We start from the raw sequence: 22,250 nt of genomic DNA on the forward strand, positions 1-22,250 counted from the left end.
GCAAGGGCTCTTGGCCAGTATGCAGTGACCTCAGGCTGGGGACAGCACGGGATGCTCCGGGAGTGGGGACAGCCCGGTGGGATGCACAGGAGCGCTTTGGGCTGCAGAGGCCTCCCCTGGTCTCTCCTCTGTGGCCTTGGCAGCGTTTTCATGGAATTTTTCAGCGGTGCCCACGTGGGAGTGGTGGCGGCCGGCCAGGAGCTCCAGCGCTGTGTTAATGATTGACTGCCGGGATAATGCAACAGCCCAGCCCCTGTGTGCCGGCTGCTGTGCCCCGCTGTGCCCCGCTGTGCTCCGGGGCACACAGACCGGGGCAGCGCCCGCCGGGCACCGGCACCCGCCGCCGGCATGGCTCCCGCTGGCCTGGGACCGAGCTGAGGGGACAGGTGAGAGATGGGAGCGGCTCTGACACCTGGAGAGCACGAGAGCTCGGTGCTGAGGGGACAGGTGAGAGTGGCTCTGACACCTGGAGAATATGGAGAGCTCGGTGCTGAGGGGACAGGTGAGAGTGGCTCTGACACCTGGAGAGCACGGAGAGCTCGTCAGGCTGTGATCTGCAGAGGTTCTGCTTCACCGGCTGTCAGATCTTCTCTGCTGTGGGACCAGAGCATTGGCTTCTGTTTCATAGAGAATACTGGAGGTAGAAATGGGCACTGTCAGTGCTCACTGGGAACCTGCCTTCAGATGCTGCAGCTGACAGGTAACCTGTGTGTGCAAGGTGTCCCTGCCCATGGCAGCCAGGGGGGACTGGATGAGCTTTCAGGTGCCTTCCAACCCAAAGCATTTTGTAGTTCTGTGACTAACAAAACCAAACAACATCTCTGTCTCTGTGTGTGTGTGTGTGTCTGTGTCTGTGTTTTGTAGATACCTGGTACATATTGCCTTCAGCAGTTGCTGTGCTGTCTGTTTGTGTATTTGCTTTATGCAAGAAAAGAATGAAAAGAACATTCTGGTTACTCTGGTGTTTATACTGTGTTTGCTGTAAGTCTGGAGAACAGGATTCTGCTGACCCATGGTCTGAGGAGATGCTCCTTAGCCTGTGGATAAGTGCCAGTGTTTGGGGAGGGATTCAGTGAGATCCCAGCTGCAGACCTCTGAGGGCCACAGTGCGTGGTGTCACTCGTCTCTCCTGACAAGCAGATTTTCCTTTACCTCAGCAGGGTCCCTTGAGCAGCTGGGGGACACCCCACGTGTCCTTGGCCCTCAGAGGGTTTGGTGCAGTTTGGCGATCCATGGGTTTGGGTGTTTGAGGCACACCCAGCCGTGCCAGGTGCTTGTGGCCTTGTGGCACGGGTGCCAGTTGGGTGCTCATGGCATCGTGGCAGCCACCCGCAGGGGGTTTGGGGGGTCTCAGCAAACGAGGAGGTGTAGAGTGTGCCATCCCAGCTGGGCAGCCTGGGGCAGGCAGAGGCAATGGTCCTGCTGGGGAGGGATGGCATAAACCTGGGGCATCAGCCCATCCAGGGCCAGGCAGGAGCTGGTGGAGGGTGGTGGGAGGAGAAATGTTGGACAAACAGCTGTGCAGGGGCTGTGTTTTCTGCCAGTCCTGTCTCCCCACCGAGGGCCGCCTCGGCTCTCAGGTGCATCTGCTGCCAAAGCCCACGTGCTCCCAGCCGGGGCACCCTCTGTGACAGCCAGCCTGGAAACAGAGGAGGGGGCAGGATGTGTGTTGGAAAATATTAAAACCACATTTTGAAATGTTTAACTTGGGGCTGGGAGCTGTCTTAGGCACACATGGTTGCACCAGACCACCTGAACTTCAGGGCTTGTCCTCGGGATCTCTGACTGGGAAAGATGGCATTTTCGGAGGGAAATGTGTGAATGTAACCAAACACAGAGGACAGAATTGAATTTGTAACAGAAAAATTGTCTTTAAAATGCTAAAATTATCAGTGTGTTGTAGTGTGTAAGGGACCAATTGCAGTCCAGCTGTGGGCAGTCTGGAGTGTCATCTGAGTCTAACACAGTCACACGAGCTCTGCTCTAACCTTCAGTGTACAGATTATGTGGGGGTTTTTAGAATAAATAAAATCTAGGTCTGTGCTAAGTGGGTCAGGTAAAGGGTCTGGCAGGTACACATTTCTACACAGAAATGAGCTACCTTGGTACAAAATGTACTTAATGATTCTCCAGCACAGGCGATGTTTGAGGCTAATGGTGAAATGCAGATTATAGAGGACTGATTTGGGAACTCAGAGGGGAATTTCTGTAGAATGAGTTAAATATAGAAAGGTGGATCTGCAAAAACTCACACCTCTCTGTTTGGATGGGGACTAGCTGGTATGAAGTGCTCCAGGAAATCACTCAGTCTCTTGCTTGTATGTACCCAGTAGACCCTGTCACTGAAACTGCCACTGCTCTCTGAATCACTCACCTGATATCAGAGGTGAACACCTGTCTTGCAGTCACCTGCTTAGGGAAAGTCTCTCACAAAAGCTCTGAGTGCTGCCTTTTCCCAGAATTGAAGTAATTTATGCTTCCCCCGGCATTTTTCCTCTGCCGTCTCCTGCCAGTCTTGCAGCATGTCTGGAGGGAGGCTGAATGAGGGTGGGTTTAGTTTGGATACTGAGAAGAAATTCTTCCCTGTGAGGGTGGTGAGGCCCTGGCACAGGCTGCCCAGAGGAGCTGTGGCTGCCCCATCCCTGGAAGTGTCCAGGACCAGGTGGGATGGGGCTTGGAGTGAGCTGGGACAGTGGAAGGTGTCCCTGCCCATGGCAGGGGTGGAGCAAGGTGATCCTTGAGGACCCTTCCAACCCAAACCATTCTGTGATTCTGAGATGTTCTTTGCAGACCAAGGGTTTGATTTCTGCCCCTAATTCTGAGCAACCCCTACCCCACCACTAAACCTGCTCTCATGTAACTATTGGATATTTCCAGATTATTTTTAACTACTAATCCAGGTTTTCATGTTTTGTTGTGGAGACCAGGGATGTGTTCAGTGAGATTAAGTATAAACACTGATGAATTCTGCCCAAACAAAAGCTTTGGGAAATTACTGGAATGCAATATAAAAAGGAACAGAGCAGTCTAATCTATTATTTCTTGTGTATATTTGGTGGTTTCCTCTTGTTCCAGTGGAATGTTGTGTAGTAACTGGATACTGCATTACTGTCTGCCCCAGCCCAAAGGCAGGCGTAATTATATTTAACATCTGGATGAATTAGGCTGAAAACAGACATCCTCTGGAATGGAATAGTTTCTCTCTCCTATGTCAAAATAAGAAAGAGCTAAGGGCTTTTTTTAAATACCACATAAATTGATATTACTTTATAATCCTTGATTTATATACAAGAAAATGGAAGTGCTAATGTTGTTAGCCAGTTATGTTTTAGACTGCTGCTATGAAAGACTGGAAAATTACATGATTTCCTGAGGGTAGTAAGGTATTAAAAAAATTAATTTGTAGTTAGGAGGAGTGTTGAGAAGCTGAGAGGCCTGGGTTCTGCCCCTGCTGGGGGACTCCAATGATTTCATGGCAAGGCAGAGTCCTGCTGGTGTGGCAGAATACAACTGAAGTTTGTAAGATACACTCTGAGGATCGGGGAGATTGTTTTGTTGGACGAAGCTCCACTTCCACCCCTGTGCTCGCTTTCTCTGTTTCATGTCTCCAGTCTCCTCCTCACTTGTGTTCAGGGTTGGGAAGTTTTCCAGGTGCCACAAGTGGATTCCTGTGCTGTCCTGTTCTCAGGGATAATCTAGGTGAGCCAGCCTGGCCATGTCACCCTCTGCTCTGGGAAGGTCTGCTGGGATTCTCTGTCCCATATTTTACCTGGTTATCCCTAGATGGAAACAACTTTGGGAATGTAGTGAAGAGAGTGCATTTCTAGATCTTCATGAAGTTCATAGCACACAGTCTAAAGCTTGCAAAGTTCAGCAAAAAGCTTCTTTGTACATTAAGGGACCAGAGAATGAACTTTTTGATCCATCTGAAGCCATAATTTAAATTATATAAACACATATAATTATAAACATAGATATTATATATATATATATAATCCCACTTCATCAGGGTGAACTGTACATTGCTCCTTCCCCAGTCAGTGCCTCTGGATCCATCCTTGCCTAAAACTGGAGCTGCAGCAGGAATGTTTGTTCTCATTGCAGGTTTGTCTGTGGAAAACATATCTACAACATGTAGAAATTGGAATCTGCAGTGTTGTTCTGGCAAGACTCTTGGACTGCAATTACAGAGCCATCCATAGAGTTTCTGAGTATAGTTTTATATTACAATAAAGCATATGTAGGTGCCAGAAAACCACAGTTCTTCAAAGATAAGATGGCTGCATGACATTTCCCAGCCAGCCAACCCTCACTAGTGAGTTTGAGTGAGTGTCAGCTCTCCCAGAGCTCTGATAAAGCTGGAAAAGGCAAATTCTGATCCAGGCAGTGCTGGGAATACACTGAGTTTGGGATGTGTGGTAGCTGGTGAAGCTGCCTCTAATAAGCACTTGGGTTTTTCTAATTATAGGCAATTAATAATGAACATGTTTTTAAAACTGTGCTCACATAGATTGCTAACCAACTACCAGCTCATAGGATTCTGGACTAAAGCCACGTCAGTGGAAGGAGATGTTGGATGGATTACCCCTATTTAAAGGCCAGTTTCTTCTCTTGTGAGCTTGACTTGCTGCCTAGGCTGTGGGAAGCTCAGTGCAGCCAGGGGCAGGTCAGAGGGACTATGAGAATTTTATTTTTCCCTGATGTTTCTTGGACAGCCTTGCTGGGAAGCAGTCAGCATGGTAGAAATGAGACAACATCTTTATTATAGGTATTAATTCTATTCTATTAATTAGTTAATTTAATAAAATATATAGTAGTTCTAAAGACATATGTTTAAAACTCAACAGTGTCATTTTTGATTTTTAGTACTTTAGAGTCTGTAATTTTTAATGCTCTTGGGGTGTTTTTGTAGCCTGTAAAAACAGTGTGGGGCTAAGTTTATGTCATCAAATGAATTTGATTAGATTTTAAAAAGAAATAAGGAAAATATGATGACATTAAAAGAGATAAAATGGAAGTGGTTAGGAAGAAATGCATACATTTGGGATGAAACTCTGATTTCTGACAAACTAATTTTCTGAGAAGCATTTACAGAGTTAGAAGAAACAGCAAGTGTTTGGTGTTTAATAGAATAGAGACTAATGCAGATGGAAACCAAGGGAAATTGTTGAGGCTGAATAAGGAAAGTCAGGGAATTCGAGGACAATGGAGAGGTATGCAGTGGGTGACTGCTCTAATTAAAAGGTCAGACTCCGCTGGGTGCTCAGAAAAGGTCTCTCACAGGGCTGTGAAGCATTGCCAAACCTGATCTTCCGCATTAATTCCTGGGCCAGAGCCTGGGCCACAGCTCTCACCTCCAAGAGCAGTTTATTTGGGCCATGGCTTTCATCACCCCATGTTAGGCAAATGCCAAATGTTCCTGTCCATCAGGGATGTCACCCCTTTGGGAAGCGGGGCCGGGAAGGTGTAGGATGGACCCACTCTGGTACTGTGGCTCCAGCAAAGCTCCCTTGTTGGTCACCAGGGATCTCTTCCTCCTTAGAGAGCCTGGCCTAGCAGGGTGAGGAAGATCAGGAAGGTTTGTCTATGCCCCTACACAGAAAAGGGGCATAGACTCAGATGCATTTTATTATTATTATTACTTTCATCCTTCTCTAAATTTCTCATGACACTTTGATGGCTCCAGAAAGCCTCAAGTGTGTATCCGTGGGTCTTACTGGAAATGTTTACATTCCTCAAACTATGGTGAAATTTATTTCTGTGTACACAAGGCATAAACCTCCTCTAAATCCCACTTAGGCTCTCTTTTGGGACTGTGTGACACTTTGACTTCCCTGGCTCCCAGTAGCAGGGTGAGCCTTCCACGGGGCCTGGAAGCCAAATGTGAGGTTTTGTCCTTGGGTGTTGATGTGCAATATCCTTGGTAACCATTACCTACCTGCACAATAGTTCTGGGAATTGCACTAAATGAGAAAAACATGGATTAGAGTCTTCAGAAATCTTAGCAAAATAATGCAGATTAGCAGACTGTGTGTTTTTTCAGTCAGCCAAAGGCAGTATCATCTGCTATGTTTGCCTTCCTGTTAGAAACCTGAAGTTGAAACCCAGGGGGATTTAATTGTTGATTATAGGCTAGAAACAAATAATAACAAAGGGAAAGTATCTATTAAAAAGAAAAGGCAGAGAAAGAGAGAAATAGTGACTTTCAGAGATGCTGGGCACACAGGCAATGCCAGCCACACTTTCCTGAATGGAGTATCCTTCAATTTCTCTCACCCTTTCAACAGTCATGTCAAAGTGATGGAATTTGAAGACTTCAGATATTTGTCTGGAATTTCTGGATATTTCAGAGTCTGGTCAAAGAAGCAGCTCTTATTTCAGATATCTCATATCTCAGAGATGGAGTCACTGAGAATGCATCCGTGTTGTGCAGGGGCATGGGTTCTGTCTCTCTGGCTGGAGGCCTGGGAACCTGTGCTAGATCACCAACTGATGACCTGCTGAATGTTTCTGGGATGCCAGAGACTGCACCTGACTTCCCCAGGATTCTGCACCTGGCTTCCCCAAGATTCTGGCCTCTCTAGGCTGCCGTGGGAAAGCCAGGAGGATCACCTGCTAAAGCAAGAATCTCTCAGGTGATCTTTTGGTAGCAATGAAATCTCAGGGTCTGGGGAGCAGATGGGTCAGGTGCTTCAGCCTGTGCAACAGACTGGAATCTGAAGAATTCCAGTTAATATTTACATCCAGTGTTTACCCTTTGATAAGGAACAGGTCATTCACTAATGTGGACATGACATAAGATTGGGAGGTTGTCAAGGTGTTTGCTTTGTGTTTTGCACACTTGTTCTCTTCTGGAGAGCCCTTGTGTACTGCAGTTTGATCCAGTTCAACAGCTGTGGGTTTCCCCTTCGTTTTCGTGGAGCCATCTGTATAAAAAGGGCAGTTAGACAACAAGAGAGCTCAGAAGGTTTGAACTCTGCTTGTGTTCATTAAGGAAAATTCTCATTCTTGCTTCTGTGATGGAAAGATTGTGTTGGTCACTTCAAGGGAGCTCCACAAGTGCACAAATCATTGCAGACTGTGTTATATGCCAGGGGCCATTTTTCCTGGGTTGTTGAGGGCAAATCAGAGGCAGAGAGAATACCTGCGTTTCTGGTGGGTGGTGATTTGTTTGGGCAAGCATTGTATATCAGTGCAAGTGAGTTACAGATCAATTATGGCACCTGGCGAACTCTAAATGAGGTCAAACAAGACCAAAGTGTAATTATAATAAATCTTGCCCTTGTAAGACAGGTAAGTTGTTCACTGACTGTGGTCTGGAGTCACTAGGTTTTCTCTGTACAGAGTTAATTTGCCAGACACGAGGCTTTGACATACTGAGTTGGTTGCAAAGAATTCAGGATTGTGCAATGCAGATCACCTTTCCCTAGAACAGAACAGGTTGATGTGGATTGAAGTTAAGTTAGCCTCTCTTTTTAACAACAAAAAACAACAACCAAACTACTTTGGAACTTAATAGGTTGATAGTGGCTTTATTTCTTCCTTGGGCATGGAATGGATATACTTCCCTGCATTCTTACACTGTTACTACAATTCCCTTCATCTTTCAGTGATTTTGGTTCTGATATACTTTAGTTTAACATTTTTTTTCTTGCTTTCAGTGATTTACAATGCAAGCAAGTGGGTCTGGAATGGCACATTGTATTCCAGCCTTGCCAGAATGTATCTGAGAGCCAGAGACAGCACAGTCCCTGAGGGAGCTCGGCCGCCTCCCCGCTGAGAGCTATAATGTCATTGTTCATGTCAGCTGAGTTTTAAGGACATTCATGATTTTCTCTCACATGGGAAAGAGAGGGCAGTTTCCACATAGTTCTTTGAACACATTGAGATAAATTATTCTGCTGCCAGGGTTTAGGAAATATCCTCTTCAAACAAACAAGACACGTTTTCCCTTAGTGTTTCAGTATCAGTCAGAGCTTCTTACCTCAATTTTCTAAGATACTGAAATGATATTTCCTATTACTTCTGGTATCATCATAAAATCCCGAGTCAAAAACTCTTCTCTGCATTGCCAACTTCACTGTAAATCCAATAAGGAGCTTGAAACAATGGGGGAAAAGAGATCTTGGGAATGACTGGTATAGGAAACGAGGAGAGCACTTCCATTGATAGACATGAACTAAATCACAACAGTTACTTGGATTCTGGACATTGCTGTGAAAAGTTAGAGTCAAATTCTCACTGTAAATCAGGGTGGCTCCATGAGCTTCCATGGAACTGTGCCAGCACATCCCAGACAAGGACTTGGCTCCATCTATTTACAGCACCATCAGCAAGAGCTGCTTGGAGACGTTCCACTGGGAGAAAAATTTAATTAAAACAAGGGAGATAGGAATGACAGAGCAATCTGTCTTCTGGGTCTCTTGTGGAATGTGACTCCTGTGGGGTTTGATCCTGTGCACCCACAGCACCTCCAGGTCCTGCTGAGCTCTCCCAGGAGTCACTGCCAGGGGCCAGAGCTCCAGGGCACTCCTAGGAAATGTGACTGCAATGGGGATACACCGTGCTACCCTCCCCGTCTGCACTGAGTGCCATTGCAATCATTCAATGCTTTTTTTTCCTCATCTGTTTCAGAAAATCCAAGGTTTTCCTTTCACCAAGTATCTCAGGTTTTTATTTCTTTAAATTCCTTAACACACCAGGGTGGAAAGGATGGGGAATGGCATCACCAGCCACTGATGTTTCCTATTTCCTTTGTGACCCTGTTATTCACAGACAGACAATTAAATTTCATGACTTTGTTTTAAATCATCTGTAAAGTGGGAGAGAACTCCAGACATCCTTGAGTTGGTTTCTTACTAAAATGTTAAAAAACAAAGCAAGCACACAGAAAAAAAAAAAAACAAAAACAAAAAAAACCAGCAGGCAAATTACCAGTTTGTGGTAATTTGTTGGGCTGTTTTCATTTCCCAGAAACTAGTTAATTTATTTAGTGTGCCCCACCAGTCCCAGTTTCATTTATAGATTAACTTGTGTATTTTGGCTCCTATCCATCTCTTCCTTTGGCTCAAAATGAATGATACCAGAACTGTCTTTGAAACAAGGCAGGAATGTGATTTTTTTTTTTTTTTATTAAAGAGAAACAGCACCCTGAAACCTCTCTTTCTGCCAGCTTTTTGAGGTCCCACCGCAGAAATAGGCAGATTAGTGTCTGGTGAGTTCCACCTTTATGAATAAATCAGACATGTAATATTCTGGAGGGATCTGGACACAGTTTGTGTCTCCTCAGAAGGCCTTTTTCTGGAGCAGCTTGTTGATGAAGCTTTTCAAGATTGTTTGTTTGCTTTCTTTTAATAACTAATTGGTTTCTAGAGCTGATTTAGATGAGAATTACTAAACGAGGTTGCTGGTTAGCACCAGGCTGGTGCCAAGTTCAGTCTTTAATTTGGGGCTCCTCCTGCCTGGGAGCAGGTCAGGGGGTTTGAAGCTGGCAGAGGGGCTGAGAGGGTCAGGCTGTTGGTGTGAGAATCTCCTGCTTGTCTTCTCTTGGCCCATTGGGTTGCTGCTTGTGGAGATCCATTTGTTAAACTAAACCTATGGGCATCATGGGCAGCAATCAGAGAGCAAGTGTCAAGTGCTGCTGATAAACACAGGCTGGTTTCCAGACTCTGCAAAAACTGTGCATTTTTCATACGTGAACTCTATGCTGGTGCTTTTTCCTAGTCCATTTAGGGGTTTGCAGGGGAGTTCTGAGCTGCAGCCATAAATATCTGGCCATCTTTTAAAATCTGTGACTTGGGACTGACAGCAGAATGTCTCATCAAGATGCTCTGTCAGTCTCAAGCACCTTTTTCTAGCACTCTGGGAAAGGTTTTCCAAGATGTGCCAGGAGAATCCTCCCACTGAGTCTTTTTCACACATTTCTCTTTCTTTTTAGGATCCTCTAGATATTACTGGAATGTAACTGTAGAGAAAAATGTTCATTTCTAACAACTCAGTTGTGGGCTTTTAATCAGACTTGGATTTCTGGAAATACTTCAACATGACTTCAGCTGGGAATGAGATAGAAAGGTGGACTCACAGGCAAGGTGGCAGAGCTGGGAAGCTGGTAGAGCCTGTGGCCTCTCCTGAAAATGACCATCTTTTGTCAGTGAAGTCAATCAGCAGCATGGACCATCTCTTGCACCTCCCTGGCAGGGCAGACTCTGCTTACAGCTCTTTCTCAGGAGGATCAAACGTCCCAGAGTACCCCGCACCATCGTGCCAAGGTGAATACTACTGTGTGCCTCCAGAGCAGGCCCCGTACATGGACTCGGAATATGTGACAGGAATTTATCATCTCAGTGCTGCCCACTGTGCCCTCAGATCCCCCCAGCCGCCCAAGGCACCAGAGCTGAGCACCCACAGCAGCTCCCAGAGCTGTGGAATTACCCCTGCCCAAAGGACTTCAAATCAGGGCCCTCCAGCCCTGGCAGCGCCTCCGCTGTCCCCTCCCAGGCACCTCGAGAGCTGTAACTCCACTAACAGGATTTTGGACAAGCCGAGAGAGAGACAAGGCTCTGCAGGGCACTGCAGCATGCAGCCAGCTCCTGGTGTGCCCCACAGCCAGCCAGCGGGCAGGCATGGACCATGGAGGCAGCACTGGGATGCAGTTGCAGAGCAAGGTGTAGGGCCTCCTAGGGAAAAGCCTCTGGAAAACCAGGGCCTTTCTTCTGATTTTACAAAGGTATCAAAAGTTCAGCCATTAAAGACAGAGGAAAATAGAGAGTGGAGCCCATCACAACAACCTACAAAGAGAAGCAATCCACACGTTTTCAGGAGACCTTCTTCATTCATTTTTCAAGAATATTTAAAGACAGACTCTGTGGCAAATGTCCCCAAAATACTTTCTGCGTATAATTCAGGTCATGGTAACAAAATTCCCAAAGAGATGAACTCCAAATCCTATCACCAAGCACATTCCAACCCCAGTGCTGTTAATGATACACAGGAAGTCAAACAGTGTCCCAGGGGTGTGTGTAAGCCAGGTGCCAGAGAAGCAGCTCTGCCAAGCACTGTGCCAGGGCCCAGCCAGAGGAAAGAGTCCTTGCCCTGTGCTCATGGCCCGCTCCGTGCTGAGTGGCATTCAGACATGGATCAGGATGTGTTTGAGGACAGCTCAGAATTAAAATATATGGAGAATGCTCTTCTAAATAAAAATGCTCCCAGGAAGCTGAACAGTTATGCAGACAACAATCAGTGCTGTGATTCTGAAGGAAAAATTATGAGCAATATTAGGGAACCAGTCCCAGACCAGCAAAACAAAGTGCAGAGATCACCACTGTCCTGCAGCTGCAGTGCTGTGGAAGTGGAGCACCCTCAGTGTGAGGAGCTGGATCAGGGAAGGAAGCAGTGCTGTGATGGCACAAGCCAAATGGCTTTTTTCAGACCAGAGTCCACATCTCAGTCATTACGTGAAATCCAGAAAGGAAACCAGGGTAACAACAGCAGTCCCGACCTCAGCACGTGTCTGGAAGAAGAGGAACCCCACATCCAGAAACAGCAGCCTGTATTTCAAACACAGCTCTCAAGACAGCTTCGGGGGGACCACGCTGGTGAACAAATAACCAGGCAGGCAACTCCCATGCTTTACTATCTGTCTGCAGGGAAAACCACCAATGTCCTGCACCCCAACAAGGACTCCAGGAGCTCACCAAAGGAAATTCCATCAAGCAGCTATGCTGCCACAGCACAGTGTCTAGAGACACAAAGAGAAGGCCATCAGCTTCAGAGGAGCAGCCACCACCATCAGCGCAGTGCTGATGATCTCCAGCTTCAGAACAAAGATCTCATTTTGAGGAGTCCGGCCTCATTCACAGAAGAGAGTTTCCAGAATGACTACATAGAGAAACTTAAAGTGGCTCAGAAAAAGGTTCTCAAAGAAACCTCCTTTAAAAGAAAAGACTTACAGATGAGTTTGCCTGTCAGACTGAGACAGAAATCCTCTAAAAGGCCATCAGTTGAACACCTTCGGTCTTTCTCGTTATCCAGTGCAAGTGAGGATGCCAAACCTGTTCCTTGCTCCCCCTCTCATTTAGAATCCTTGGAAAGTTTCAATAGAAATGAAGAAATAAGGAAGCCACAAAAAGGTCAAGCAGGGGGAAGGAAAAGGGTAACTCAAGAGCAAAAGAAACTGTGCTACTCTGAGCCTGAGAAGCTCAATCACCTAATGGATAAGGAAATATCATGGAGTCAAGTTAGGGATGAAACCACTGAGCAAGGTACAGTGGCATCCAGGAGAAGGGATCTGGAGAACAGAGGAAAGGCATTTTCCAGTTCAACTGTCTCCAGGACAGAACTGAAACAAATCCAGCACAGTGCACTGATCAAATACATGGAACGAAAGATCAGTCAAAGACCAGGGGCGTCACAACACCTCCCAGTGCATAAGCCACCCCTGCAGGAGAGGCTGTCAAATCCCAAAGGTCCTCCTGGCCAGACTTCCAACCCAAATGGAAGCAGGATGATGCAAAATGATGAGGTTTTCTGCCAACTTCTCTCTGAACAGAAATCCCCAGATGTTTTTTCCCCTTTGCCTTTTGCTCCCCCACTGAACGTGAGCAGCAGGTGCGATCCCAGCCAAGGGGACAGGAGCTGTACCAGCAAGTGTCCATCAGCTGAAAGTCTCCCACAGACAGGGGATTCTGCATCTGGGAGAGCTTCTGAGAGACCAAAATCCACTCCTTCTTCCACACAGGTAAGACACCAGTACCTGAAGGGGACATAAAGAAAGTCAAGAGGGGCTCTGGCATTGGAAGATGCATTTGCAGACCACGCGCTGTGTGCAGGATGAGGCTGTTTGTGCTCCAGCAGTCTTTATTGTTAATGACAGCAACAAAATTAGAGCCCTATCCCAAAAAAGTCATTATAGGGAGAATTTTATAAATGACCGACCCTTTTCGGCTCCTGAATTTGAAAGACAGTAGCTGTCAGTATTGTTGAGGATAATAAAGAAGATAAAGAGCCAAAAAAATAAAATTAAACATACCACTAAAATTACCCTTCTGAAGAGACTGACAAACTTCCACCAATGGTGAATTTCTGAATTGTTATGACAGTAGAGGTATCTTTTGTTGACAGCTGTTCTTTTGGTTCTCTAGGGGGAAAAAAAATTGATGCTACCTAGGAAGAGCGTAATAGCAATTTAATTAATAAAAAAAGAGGCAGACAAAAACACCTCCAAAGATTAAAAAAAATAATAATAAAAAAATAACAAAACCCAAACCTTTCCCCCTAGAAAAAACAACAACCAAACAAAACAAAAACAAAAACAAAAACAAAAACAAAAACAAAAACAAAAACAAAAACAAAAAAAAAACCACACACACACACAAAAAAAAAAAAAAAAAGACCAAAAAAAAAAAAAAAAGACAGTGAACCTACTTGGAGCTCTACCATCAGCTTCCCTTTCTGGGAATAACAAACGGGAGTAAAATTAAGCAGCTGCCTCGCCTGAAATGCCGGCTGCCCCAGTGTGCTGTTTTCCCTTCCAGGACTCGTGCAGATGTGCCAGAGGTGCAGCAGCACCGCGCCGGAGCTGTGGGAGCTGCCCCGGCACCTCCAGGTAAGGCTGCGGGGCTGTGCTGGCTCCAGCCCGTGTCCCACGGGTGGGACCCCAGCGCTGCTCCCCGCCTGCTCTCTCGGGACCCTTCGTCGTCCATTCGGGAATGTTCCCGCTGCTGTCTGGGTCAGCCTTTCAAAGGTTTCCACGGCGGGCAGGGCAGCGCCAGGTGCCCCCGAGCAGCTGTCCCTGCCCGGCCGCGCTCCATCGCATCTCCGGGATCGCAGCTCCCTCCGCCGAGCCTGGAGAAAACAGCATTCCCAACAGCTCGGAGATGCACAGTCCTAGAGAATATGTGTGATCAGGACTGGTGCAATAGGGCATTTTGTTGTGTTTTTTCAAAGGAAAAAATAACTGTGCCATTTACACATATCTAACTAGGAAGCTTGTGGTTTAACTCTCCATATTTGCTTTGCTACTTTGAGGAGCATCAAGGGAGATAAACATTTGAACTCTGTCTCAGCAAGGCAGTGATGTTGACTCCATTGTAGTAAAAAGTGTAAAATTTCCACTCTTTCAAAAAATATCTCAGTGGTTTCTGGAGACTTGAATGTCTTATTGAAAAAAAAAATTATTTTTTTTAATTGTCTAGTTTAGCAGGTTAGCATAAAAGCAACTGAAAGTTCCAGACAGAACCATAACATCAGAAACATTTGATCATAGCTCTTAAATAGTCTGCAAAAAATCTGTTATAAGAGGGAATGTCTCAAATAAAAGGAACTGTCTTCTACCTTACAGTTTCCATGATCCTGAGAAAGATGGAGCCAAGAGTGGTGAACATAATGACATAACTGGACGTGTGTGCGGTCAGGATAAAAAGGAGCAGACTCCTGAAATCCCCATTCCTGTCCCAAGAGGTGGAAGCAAGGAGAGTGCTCGAGTGGAGGAGGAATGCAGAACTCAGTCTCTGGGTGGGAATGCTGCACTCAAGCATCCAGAGCAGCAGCAGCAACCTGCAGCTCCAGAGCAGGGAGTGCATCTCCACACAGCACCAGCTCAGCCTCACCAAGGACACAAACAGCCAGCCAAAGGTCTCCTTGCCCAGGAAACATCCATGCACAGCGACCACGGGGATGTTCCCCTGGACAGGGACACACACCTGCCCCAAAGGAGGCTGCAGTCCTCGCAGGACCAGCGAGACCACGAGCTTGCTCTGGAGATCATTGCCAAAGACAGCTCTCTGGTGGACATCCTCATGCCTCATCCTCTTAGAAAAACTGCTTTGGACCTGATGGAGGGCTTGTTTCCTGTTAACATTTCCATGCTGGATAAATCACGCAGGAAAAGGGGAAAGGCACAGCATGTGCAGGAAAATGAGTGAGTAGACAAAAGCCATTATCTAGCACTTTGGTCTATTTTCATGTACAGGTACTATACATACTGCTATGAGAGTAGTAAGATGAACTTAAGCACATTGTTTCATTTTTGTTTAGTTGGAAAAACATATTGCTTTCTGATTTACATACCAAGAAATGTCTGAGGCTAAAGGTATATAATGAAAGAAAAGTGTTTCAGTGGTTCCTTATTAAAGGGACTCGTGACAGACCTTGGCTGCAAATCTTTTACTCTATATCTTCTAAAAAATAAGAGGATTTCCTGTGGTGAGAATAGAGGAGAGTGATCCTGAAGTCAAGATGGATAAAACCATGAATTCAGTGTTAGTGAACAAAAGTGTGTTTGCTTTGGGTATTTATTTTCTGTTCCAATAGCAGGAAAAGTCATGGAGATGGACCAGAAGAATGTCCAAAATCTGAACATGAAACCAAGCAAAGGAGCAAAAATCCTGCATGTTTGAGAAACCAAGTCCTGAAGAGGAACAGAGACAGCACAAACGAGCTGGATGACATCACATCTAAGAAAGTATGTAGATAACCATCACAGGAACCACTGTTTTTCCATCATGACAAAGAAATTCTTATTATTGTCATTATTACTATGTATGTTTTTATCCCAATAACGTTTCACAGGTAACTTTGGATCAATTTTTGCCAGTAGGTGAAGTCCTGGCACACTGGCATGTTGATCATGAATGGTGGTATTTGAATCCTGCCTGATTTGACTCAGATCTCTCATCTATCACCATTAAAGGTTTCCTTGCACCTTGCTTGCAGCCAGCTCCTGTGCAGCAGCAGCAAACTCACAATTTAACACTCAAATCTAATCTCAAAATCTGTAAAATAAACTAGAACTGGCAGCCTAAATAAGAAATATTCTTTACTCTGAGAACTGGCAGCAGTTTCTGCACATTCCAGGGTGCAATTCATTCCATACATGCAGAGAATGGGGGGCACAGCTGGACAGTGACAGAAGTATGGAGCTTGGAAGGATGATTATGTGGCTTTGCATAGTTAGGTGGGCTTTTCCCCTGGCCATGCTCCATCTCAGGTAATGGCAATCTGCTTTCCTGAGGCTCCTCCTGCTGTGCACATTTCCTGCTGTCTTTCTGCTGCTCCTGTTCATGGTGGCACTGTCCAGCTTCCAAAGAAGCTGGTGGTGTGCTCCCACTCAAGCCTTGAGGCCTTTTTCCATATAATTTCCTGTGAAACAGCCTCCTCTGATTACTTTTCTACCCAGGCACCGTGGCCTGCTTGAATTGCCCATGGAACTGACTTTTTCTGTGCATATGATAAGTGAAATTCCAATCAGTGCTTCCAAAGCTTGGTACAGAGCTGGGACTTCATGCTCACGTCTTAGAACAACAGTTCTGTGTAATCATGGTATAATCTTTATTGCAGTTCCCTTCTGACTGATTGGAAGCTCTCTGAGCCAGAGAATACATCACCAGCTAAGGTGATTACCAGTAATTTGCTTTTCAGAGTTTGAGAATTAAGTACAGCTTAGAAAATATCGCTGCTTTCCCCCCTGCTTTTTTCTTTCCTGTAGCTTAAAATTATTTTAAAAGTCAAAAATTTGGCCAAGACAATGTGAAGAAAATCCATTCTCTAGAACCGATATGGATTCTCTTTGGCAGTAACAGTTCCTGTGATTTTTTTTTTTTCCCATTTTTTGCAGCTGGAACTCATGGCCAGTCTCCAATCCAGGCTGCAGGCGCTGTGGGAGGAACAGGAGCTGGTTCTCCTGGAAGTCAGGGAATGTGCCAAGTGGGGCGAGGAGCTGGAGGTGCTGGTGCGGGAGCTGTGCAAGCCCAACGAGTTCGAGCGCTACCTGATGTTCATCGGGGACCTGGAGAAGGTGCTGAGCCTCCTGCTCTGCTTGTCCAGCCGCCTGGCCCGGGTCCAGAATGCCCTCAGCAGGGCGGATGGCAGCACGGAACCTGAGGAGAAGGTGAGAGACAACAGAGCTGCTGGATTGGTTTGGTCCACTTCTTTCCAGGTGGGACTTCTTCAAGTCCCAGGGCTGAAGCAGAGCAGATCAGGTCCCTGGTGAGGAGCAGGGTGCAGTGCTGGAGCACAGCCGTGCAGAGTGAGCCTGCAGCTGGGGGCCAGCAGCAAAACCTTCAGGGGTGGCCAGAGGCGTGGCCCTTGGACCCTCGGGCTGCTCCCTGGGGAGTAGCTCCAAACCTGTGCTTTTTGTGGGTTTATTTCTCCACTGATAATTTCATGGCCTTAATTATTTGCCTTTGAAATCATATTTCACTAAATGGGTTTGTCCTAGTGAGCAGGAAGGTGTGGTCATACCTTGAGATAAAGCTCACAGCAGTTTAATTCAACTAGCCAGCTTTGATGGAAAATGATGATTTGTCTCACGTCACCAGGAAATAATTTCAACTCTTGCAAAGTCTCCTTTTTGCTGAAGAAGAAAAGCCAAATTTATCCCAGGAATTATGCTTCCCTGCTATGCTTATTCCTCTTAGACATGTTTTTATCAACACAATACCTGCTGTAATCTCTCTTTTGGAAATTTGAGAAGCTTAGAGTTAGAATAACTGGAATTTTTTGGAGCTGTGCTGCTGCTGACCTATATCTCTGGAGGTTCATCACAGTTCACACAGAGAATAGCTCAGAAAAGGTCCTCTCATGCAGTGTGACATAGAGAGCCAGGATTCACCTCTTCCAAAATGTCAGTTGTGTTAATGTAATAATTTTAAACAGTATTTCATGCTTACTTTCACTTTATAATCTCTGGAATTACATTTATATTCTTCATAGGAAACACATTTAAATAATTTATTCAAATATTTGAATAAAATGCCTAATAAAGACTTGGTTAAGTGCCAACATTTTTCACAACCATCTCCCACTGCATGCATTTGCTTTCATGTCAGCAAAAAAAGCAGTCTCAATCTTTTACTCCATTTCTGGGGTGTCAGTAGTGACCATTGCTCTGTGCTCTATTTATGGACACTGTCCTGAAACAGAACACTTTCCAGCAGTGTAATCCCCATGAAAATTATTACAGCTGAATGAGAGTTAGCTAAAAGTGAAAGGTACAAAAATCCTGTAGAACAAGGAAGGCCCAACTCTTTAAAAGAAGCCTTTGATGAACAGTCACTGTCTACATCACAGTTATTTTACCACACTGATACCTTTCCGTAGTCTTAAAAAATGGAGAGCCAGACACAGTTAAGGAATAAAGGGTTTTTACCTGGGTATTTAATAAGGATCTTTGTGGTGCCCCACTTTGCTAAGGTGGAATGCACTGCAATGAACACCCACAATAGATGGCATATACAATTTTTAGACCTTTCAAATCAGCATATCTAAAGATGCCCCAGTGAGAGGCTTGGATTAACGGTGTGATCTCCCCCCATCCGGAAGAATTCCCCCTGGATGGGCTAAGTCTTCATTTCCAGGATATCTTCTAGAGAGCACTTTGGTTTCCCATGATACCGTAGGGTTTTCCCGCCTCCAACTGTGAGGCCTCCAGGGTGTTTGGTCTCCTGGCCTACCAGAATACCAGGACTATGCTGAATTATCAGACTTCAGGAATTACAAGTATGCATGCTAAGACTACTGAGGATATATAAAAGGTATCTAAAAGGTATATAAAAGAAAAGGCAAAAAATCATCTTGGCATCAACCCAGACTTTTTAATAGAAGCCACTCTATCTTTTTAATATGATAGTGGCACTCTGGCCACATGCAACACACAAAACACAAAGATACATACCTTAAAGAGCTTCTAATTGAATGAAGATTGTTACAGGATACTTTAAAAGGACCAGAATGTTAAGTATATTGATTTTTTTTCATGTGGGCAGCATAGGAGAAGTGAGCCTTGATGGCATTTACCGTGGCTTTTCCTTACAAGCCACAAGAATGAGTAATTCAATTGAGAAAAAACTCAGGTGGAACACAAAGCCCACAAGAGGAAGTAATTAAATTAAATCGACTGTGGCTTCCAAATGAGGAAACAGAGCCTGCCAGGAGTGATGGGTTCTCATGGTGTGCTGCTTTGTTTTTGATTCCATTAGCAATCGCTGAATGAACGGCACAAGCTCTTGTCTCGACAGCGGGAAGATGCAAAGGACCTGAAGGAGAATCTGGACAGGAGAGAACGTGTGGTCTCTGGAATCCTTGCCAAATACCTGACAGAGCAGCAGCTCCAGGACTATCAGCACTTTGTTCAAGTCAAGACCTCCTTGCTGATTGAACAGAAGGACCTTGAAGAGCAGATTAAATTTTTCGAAGAACAATTAGAAAATCTCGAGCAAAGCATCCCCATCTAACACCCACCACCAGGCCAGACAGTTTTATATGTTATATGTGATGTTTCCCTGGAAATCCACAGGCACTCTCATCACAGGGCTCAGTTTGCTGGATTCTTCCAATCCTGTTTGTGCCACAGCACTGACAAGTGTTCAGATGTTCTGGGATGCTCCAGGCACACTCTGGACGTGCCCTCCACTTGGACAGGCCAGCTGACAGCATCTCACAGTGTGTAGCAAACTGCCTTGTGGACATGACTGATAGGATTCATTGCTCCTATTAACTGAAAGTTTATTTCCCCTTCCTCTTTTCTGTCCATCTGTTTCCAGATTGACATCATCTCAATAAAAGAACCATACAAATATTTGCCTCTTGTGGGTGGGCTGAGTGTTTGAAATGAAAAATTATGTGGGTGTTCAGATTTGAATTGGTGATTGCACAAAGCCATAGGAAATGTTATGGACCATTTCAGTAAAACTCCTGCACTCATTTCTACTGTTTATATGTGTGACACAGTAAAAATATGCTGTAATGAAAGAAAATAATTACTTCCTTTCTTGGCAGTTATCACCCATGAGTCTTTCCTGGCTCTGTGTAATCCTGGTAGGCTGTTCAGAGGAGGTCAGAAAAAGCATGATCTTCACTGATATCAAAGAGCCAATCAGTCACGTAGCCAGTTTAAATGAACAGTTTTGTGAATCACAAACTCTGAGCTTATTCCTGCACAGTCATTTGCAAAGTCCTTGCTGTGCTTTTGAAGAATTTCTTTTTCAAGCAGCACCTTCAGGGGGCTGTTTTTAGGCAGCTTTCAATTGTCAGCATGCACAAAAAGCCTGAACATGTGGAGAAAAGCCCTGCTGCAGACTGGGCCAGGAGGAACCACTGGAAGAGATTATTGTTTCAGTGAGACTTTATATAATCCGTTGGCAAAACTCTTTTAAGCCAGTGTTTGCATTGAGTCAAACCAGTGGTGTTGCTGTATTTAAAATCTCACTGTGTTTTGTTTGCAAGAATTGAGTGAGAACAATATTCAGCCTAAACTACATACCTAGACCATGAATAAGGCAGCCACTAATTAAACTCAGGTTTCTTCCACAGCCAAAATAGATGTTCATTGTGCCATGATGGTGATGCTGGGCTTTACCAAAAAATGTTTTACTAGTGGTGTGTGTCCTGGCTACAGTAAGTGTCCCCACCACTGAGAAAAGCTGTCCTGCTCCTGAGGAATCTTCTCTGGAATTGCATGTCACTGGACACAAGAACCCTGGGAGCACAGTGACCAAGCTGCCAACTGTACTGTGGTTGTCTGAAAACCTGAGGGAAAATGGCCAGACACTGTAGAGCTTGTGAGTAATCTGCACAGTGGTTCTCAAAAGCCCATAAATACAGGTTTTTAATACATAAATCAGAAAGCTGCCTTTTGAAAATGTTTTTAAAATAACAGAAGCAATGTTAATGGAGTCAGTGGAGAATTTATAGAATACTAGCAATGTTAAATGAGCTGTTTACATACTAGCAATGTTAAATTAGCTGTTTACATGATTTGAGAAGCCTGACTTGAAGGTGCACTTTATTCTTATTATTCCTAGTTGAGGGGAAAGCACCTGATTGGAAATAGGTGTTTTGTAATTGAAGCTAATGCTTGCTGTTAAGGGGAAAATGGGTCTGCCCTGTTTAGCTTATCTTTTTAGGGCATTGTGCCACGGGGAGGGCAATTGCTACCCCTTCCACAACTGGCATTCACACATATGCTTCAAAGAGCAATAATTAAAAATAACTTTGACTCTGTTTAAAAAAAACAATAGGCTCCTTGGTACAGTGTTAGACTTTAAATTCCAGGCAAAGTGAAAAATGGACCAGTGACAGCATCAGAACCTCTCTGCAGGCAAGCAGAGACGTCCTTTCAAAGCACCAGCAGGTCTGGATTGTCAGGTGGGTCTTGGTTTTGATACTGATCATTTGTTAAAAAATTATTAGGAGGGTAATGAGTGAAAGTTCATCTGGACCTCGGCCATGTGCAGCATTCCTGGCACACCAACATACTAAGGCATGGTAAGTGCCCCTTTCTGCTCTGGTCAGCTGTGGCCTCTGAAAGTACCGACTGAAGCCAAGAAATAGTTTAAGCACATGCTCTTGAATCCTATTGCCTTTTGCTGAAAGTTTGGTATTTAGAGCACTAGTTACATCCCTATACCAACACATGGCAGCTTTTTCCCAACTTCAGCTCATGCAGTGTAGAAGGCAAGATGGCCAGAAACGCAGAGCATCTTCATTTTACAACACTGTGACCCCACACTCCTCCACACTGTGCAGTTTTTTCTGACCTTTTACCATCAGAAGACAAAATTAAGACCTGAACTCTCAATAGCAGTAACTGGAGGTCTTTTGGGGAAGCAGATCCACAGGGATTATGGCAATAAAAACCTGTGCGTGCTTCTGTATATTTATGTACATACCATTACTCACCAGCCTTCCATCCGTGACCCCTGCAGCAAGGGCACTGAGTTACCTCTGGCCGGAGCCCTGGAAAGTCCCAGCTTCAAGAGACTTCTGCACCTTGGCAACGCCCCCGTGCCGGGAGACCTCTTATGTAAACGAAGTCAGGTTGTGTGAGCTGGGGAAATGCAAGGAATGAAGAAGTTCCCTGGTACCTGAGCCTCCAGGAGAGCAGGCAGGAAATCCCCGCAACTGCCCAGCCTTGGGATCCTCCTGCTGCTGCCTGCCAGCCTGATCCTTTCCCAGGTAACACGTAATGTGAGCCCAGCTCCATGGAGAATTGTAATCGGAGCCCTGCGGGGAGCTGTCTCCGTGAATTAATGACGGCTGCAGCCAGGAGAGCGCAGAACAGCGGGGCTGAGAAGGAAAAGGTGAAAGAGGCAAAACGCAAGCGCCCGGATCTCCCCGTGGCGTGCCGGCGGTGGGAGGCTGGTGGGGTTCCAGCAACGATCTCTGCATCTCGCTTGGCCACCCACACACGAGTGCCGTGAGGGGAGACTCTGCAATAGCTCCTGTTGTGCTGGGCGAAGCAGGTGGGCCGGATT

The 22,250-nt window shown here is 45.4% G+C and overlaps 1 protein-coding gene across 4 annotated transcripts; it reads left to right on the plus strand.

Moving 5' to 3' along the window:
• The first annotated feature begins 155 nt into the window (after positions 1–155).
• SHROOM1 (shroom family member 1) lies at positions 156–19,579 on the plus strand. 4 transcript variants are annotated; one of them, XM_038150400.1, is made up of 7 exons: positions 156–447; positions 9,938–12,736; positions 13,533–13,603; positions 14,339–14,917; positions 15,313–15,460; positions 16,613–16,885; positions 18,975–19,579. In XM_038150400.1, exons 2-7 carry the CDS (start codon positions 10,043–10,045, stop codon positions 19,227–19,229), a joined length of 4,020 nt encoding a protein of 1,339 aa, XP_038006328.1. In that variant the 5' UTR covers positions 156–447; positions 9,938–10,042; the 3' UTR covers positions 19,230–19,579. The 4 variants fall into 4 exon arrangements, with proteins under 4 accessions (XP_038006328.1, XP_038006327.1, XP_038006325.1 ...); XM_038150399.1 differs by having other exon boundaries at positions 162–502; positions 15,310–15,460; positions 18,975–19,578; XM_038150397.1 differs by having other exon boundaries at positions 162–447; positions 15,310–15,460; positions 18,975–19,578.
• Positions 19,580–22,250: the final 2,671 nt, after the last annotated feature.

The sequence above is a fragment of the Motacilla alba genome, chromosome 13 (genome assembly GCF_015832195.1).
Source record: "Motacilla alba alba isolate MOTALB_02 chromosome 13, Motacilla_alba_V1.0_pri, whole genome shotgun sequence".
In the NCBI taxonomy this organism is placed as follows: domain Eukaryota; kingdom Metazoa; phylum Chordata; class Aves; order Passeriformes; family Motacillidae; genus Motacilla; species Motacilla alba.

Bases quoted from the DNA above. Each gene is read 5' to 3' on its own strand.
- SHROOM1 (XM_038150399.1), top strand. From the start codon at position 10,043: ATGACTTCAGCTGGGAATGAGATAGAAAGGTGGACTCACAGGCAAGGT. The intron at 14,918-15,309 runs GTGAGTAGACAA...CTGTTCCAATAG, and splicing joins CAGCATGTGCAGGAAAATGA to CAGGAAAAGTCATGGAGATG. The intron at 16,886-18,974 runs GTGAGAGACAAC...TGATTCCATTAG, and splicing joins GCACGGAACCTGAGGAGAAG to CAATCGCTGAATGAACGGCA.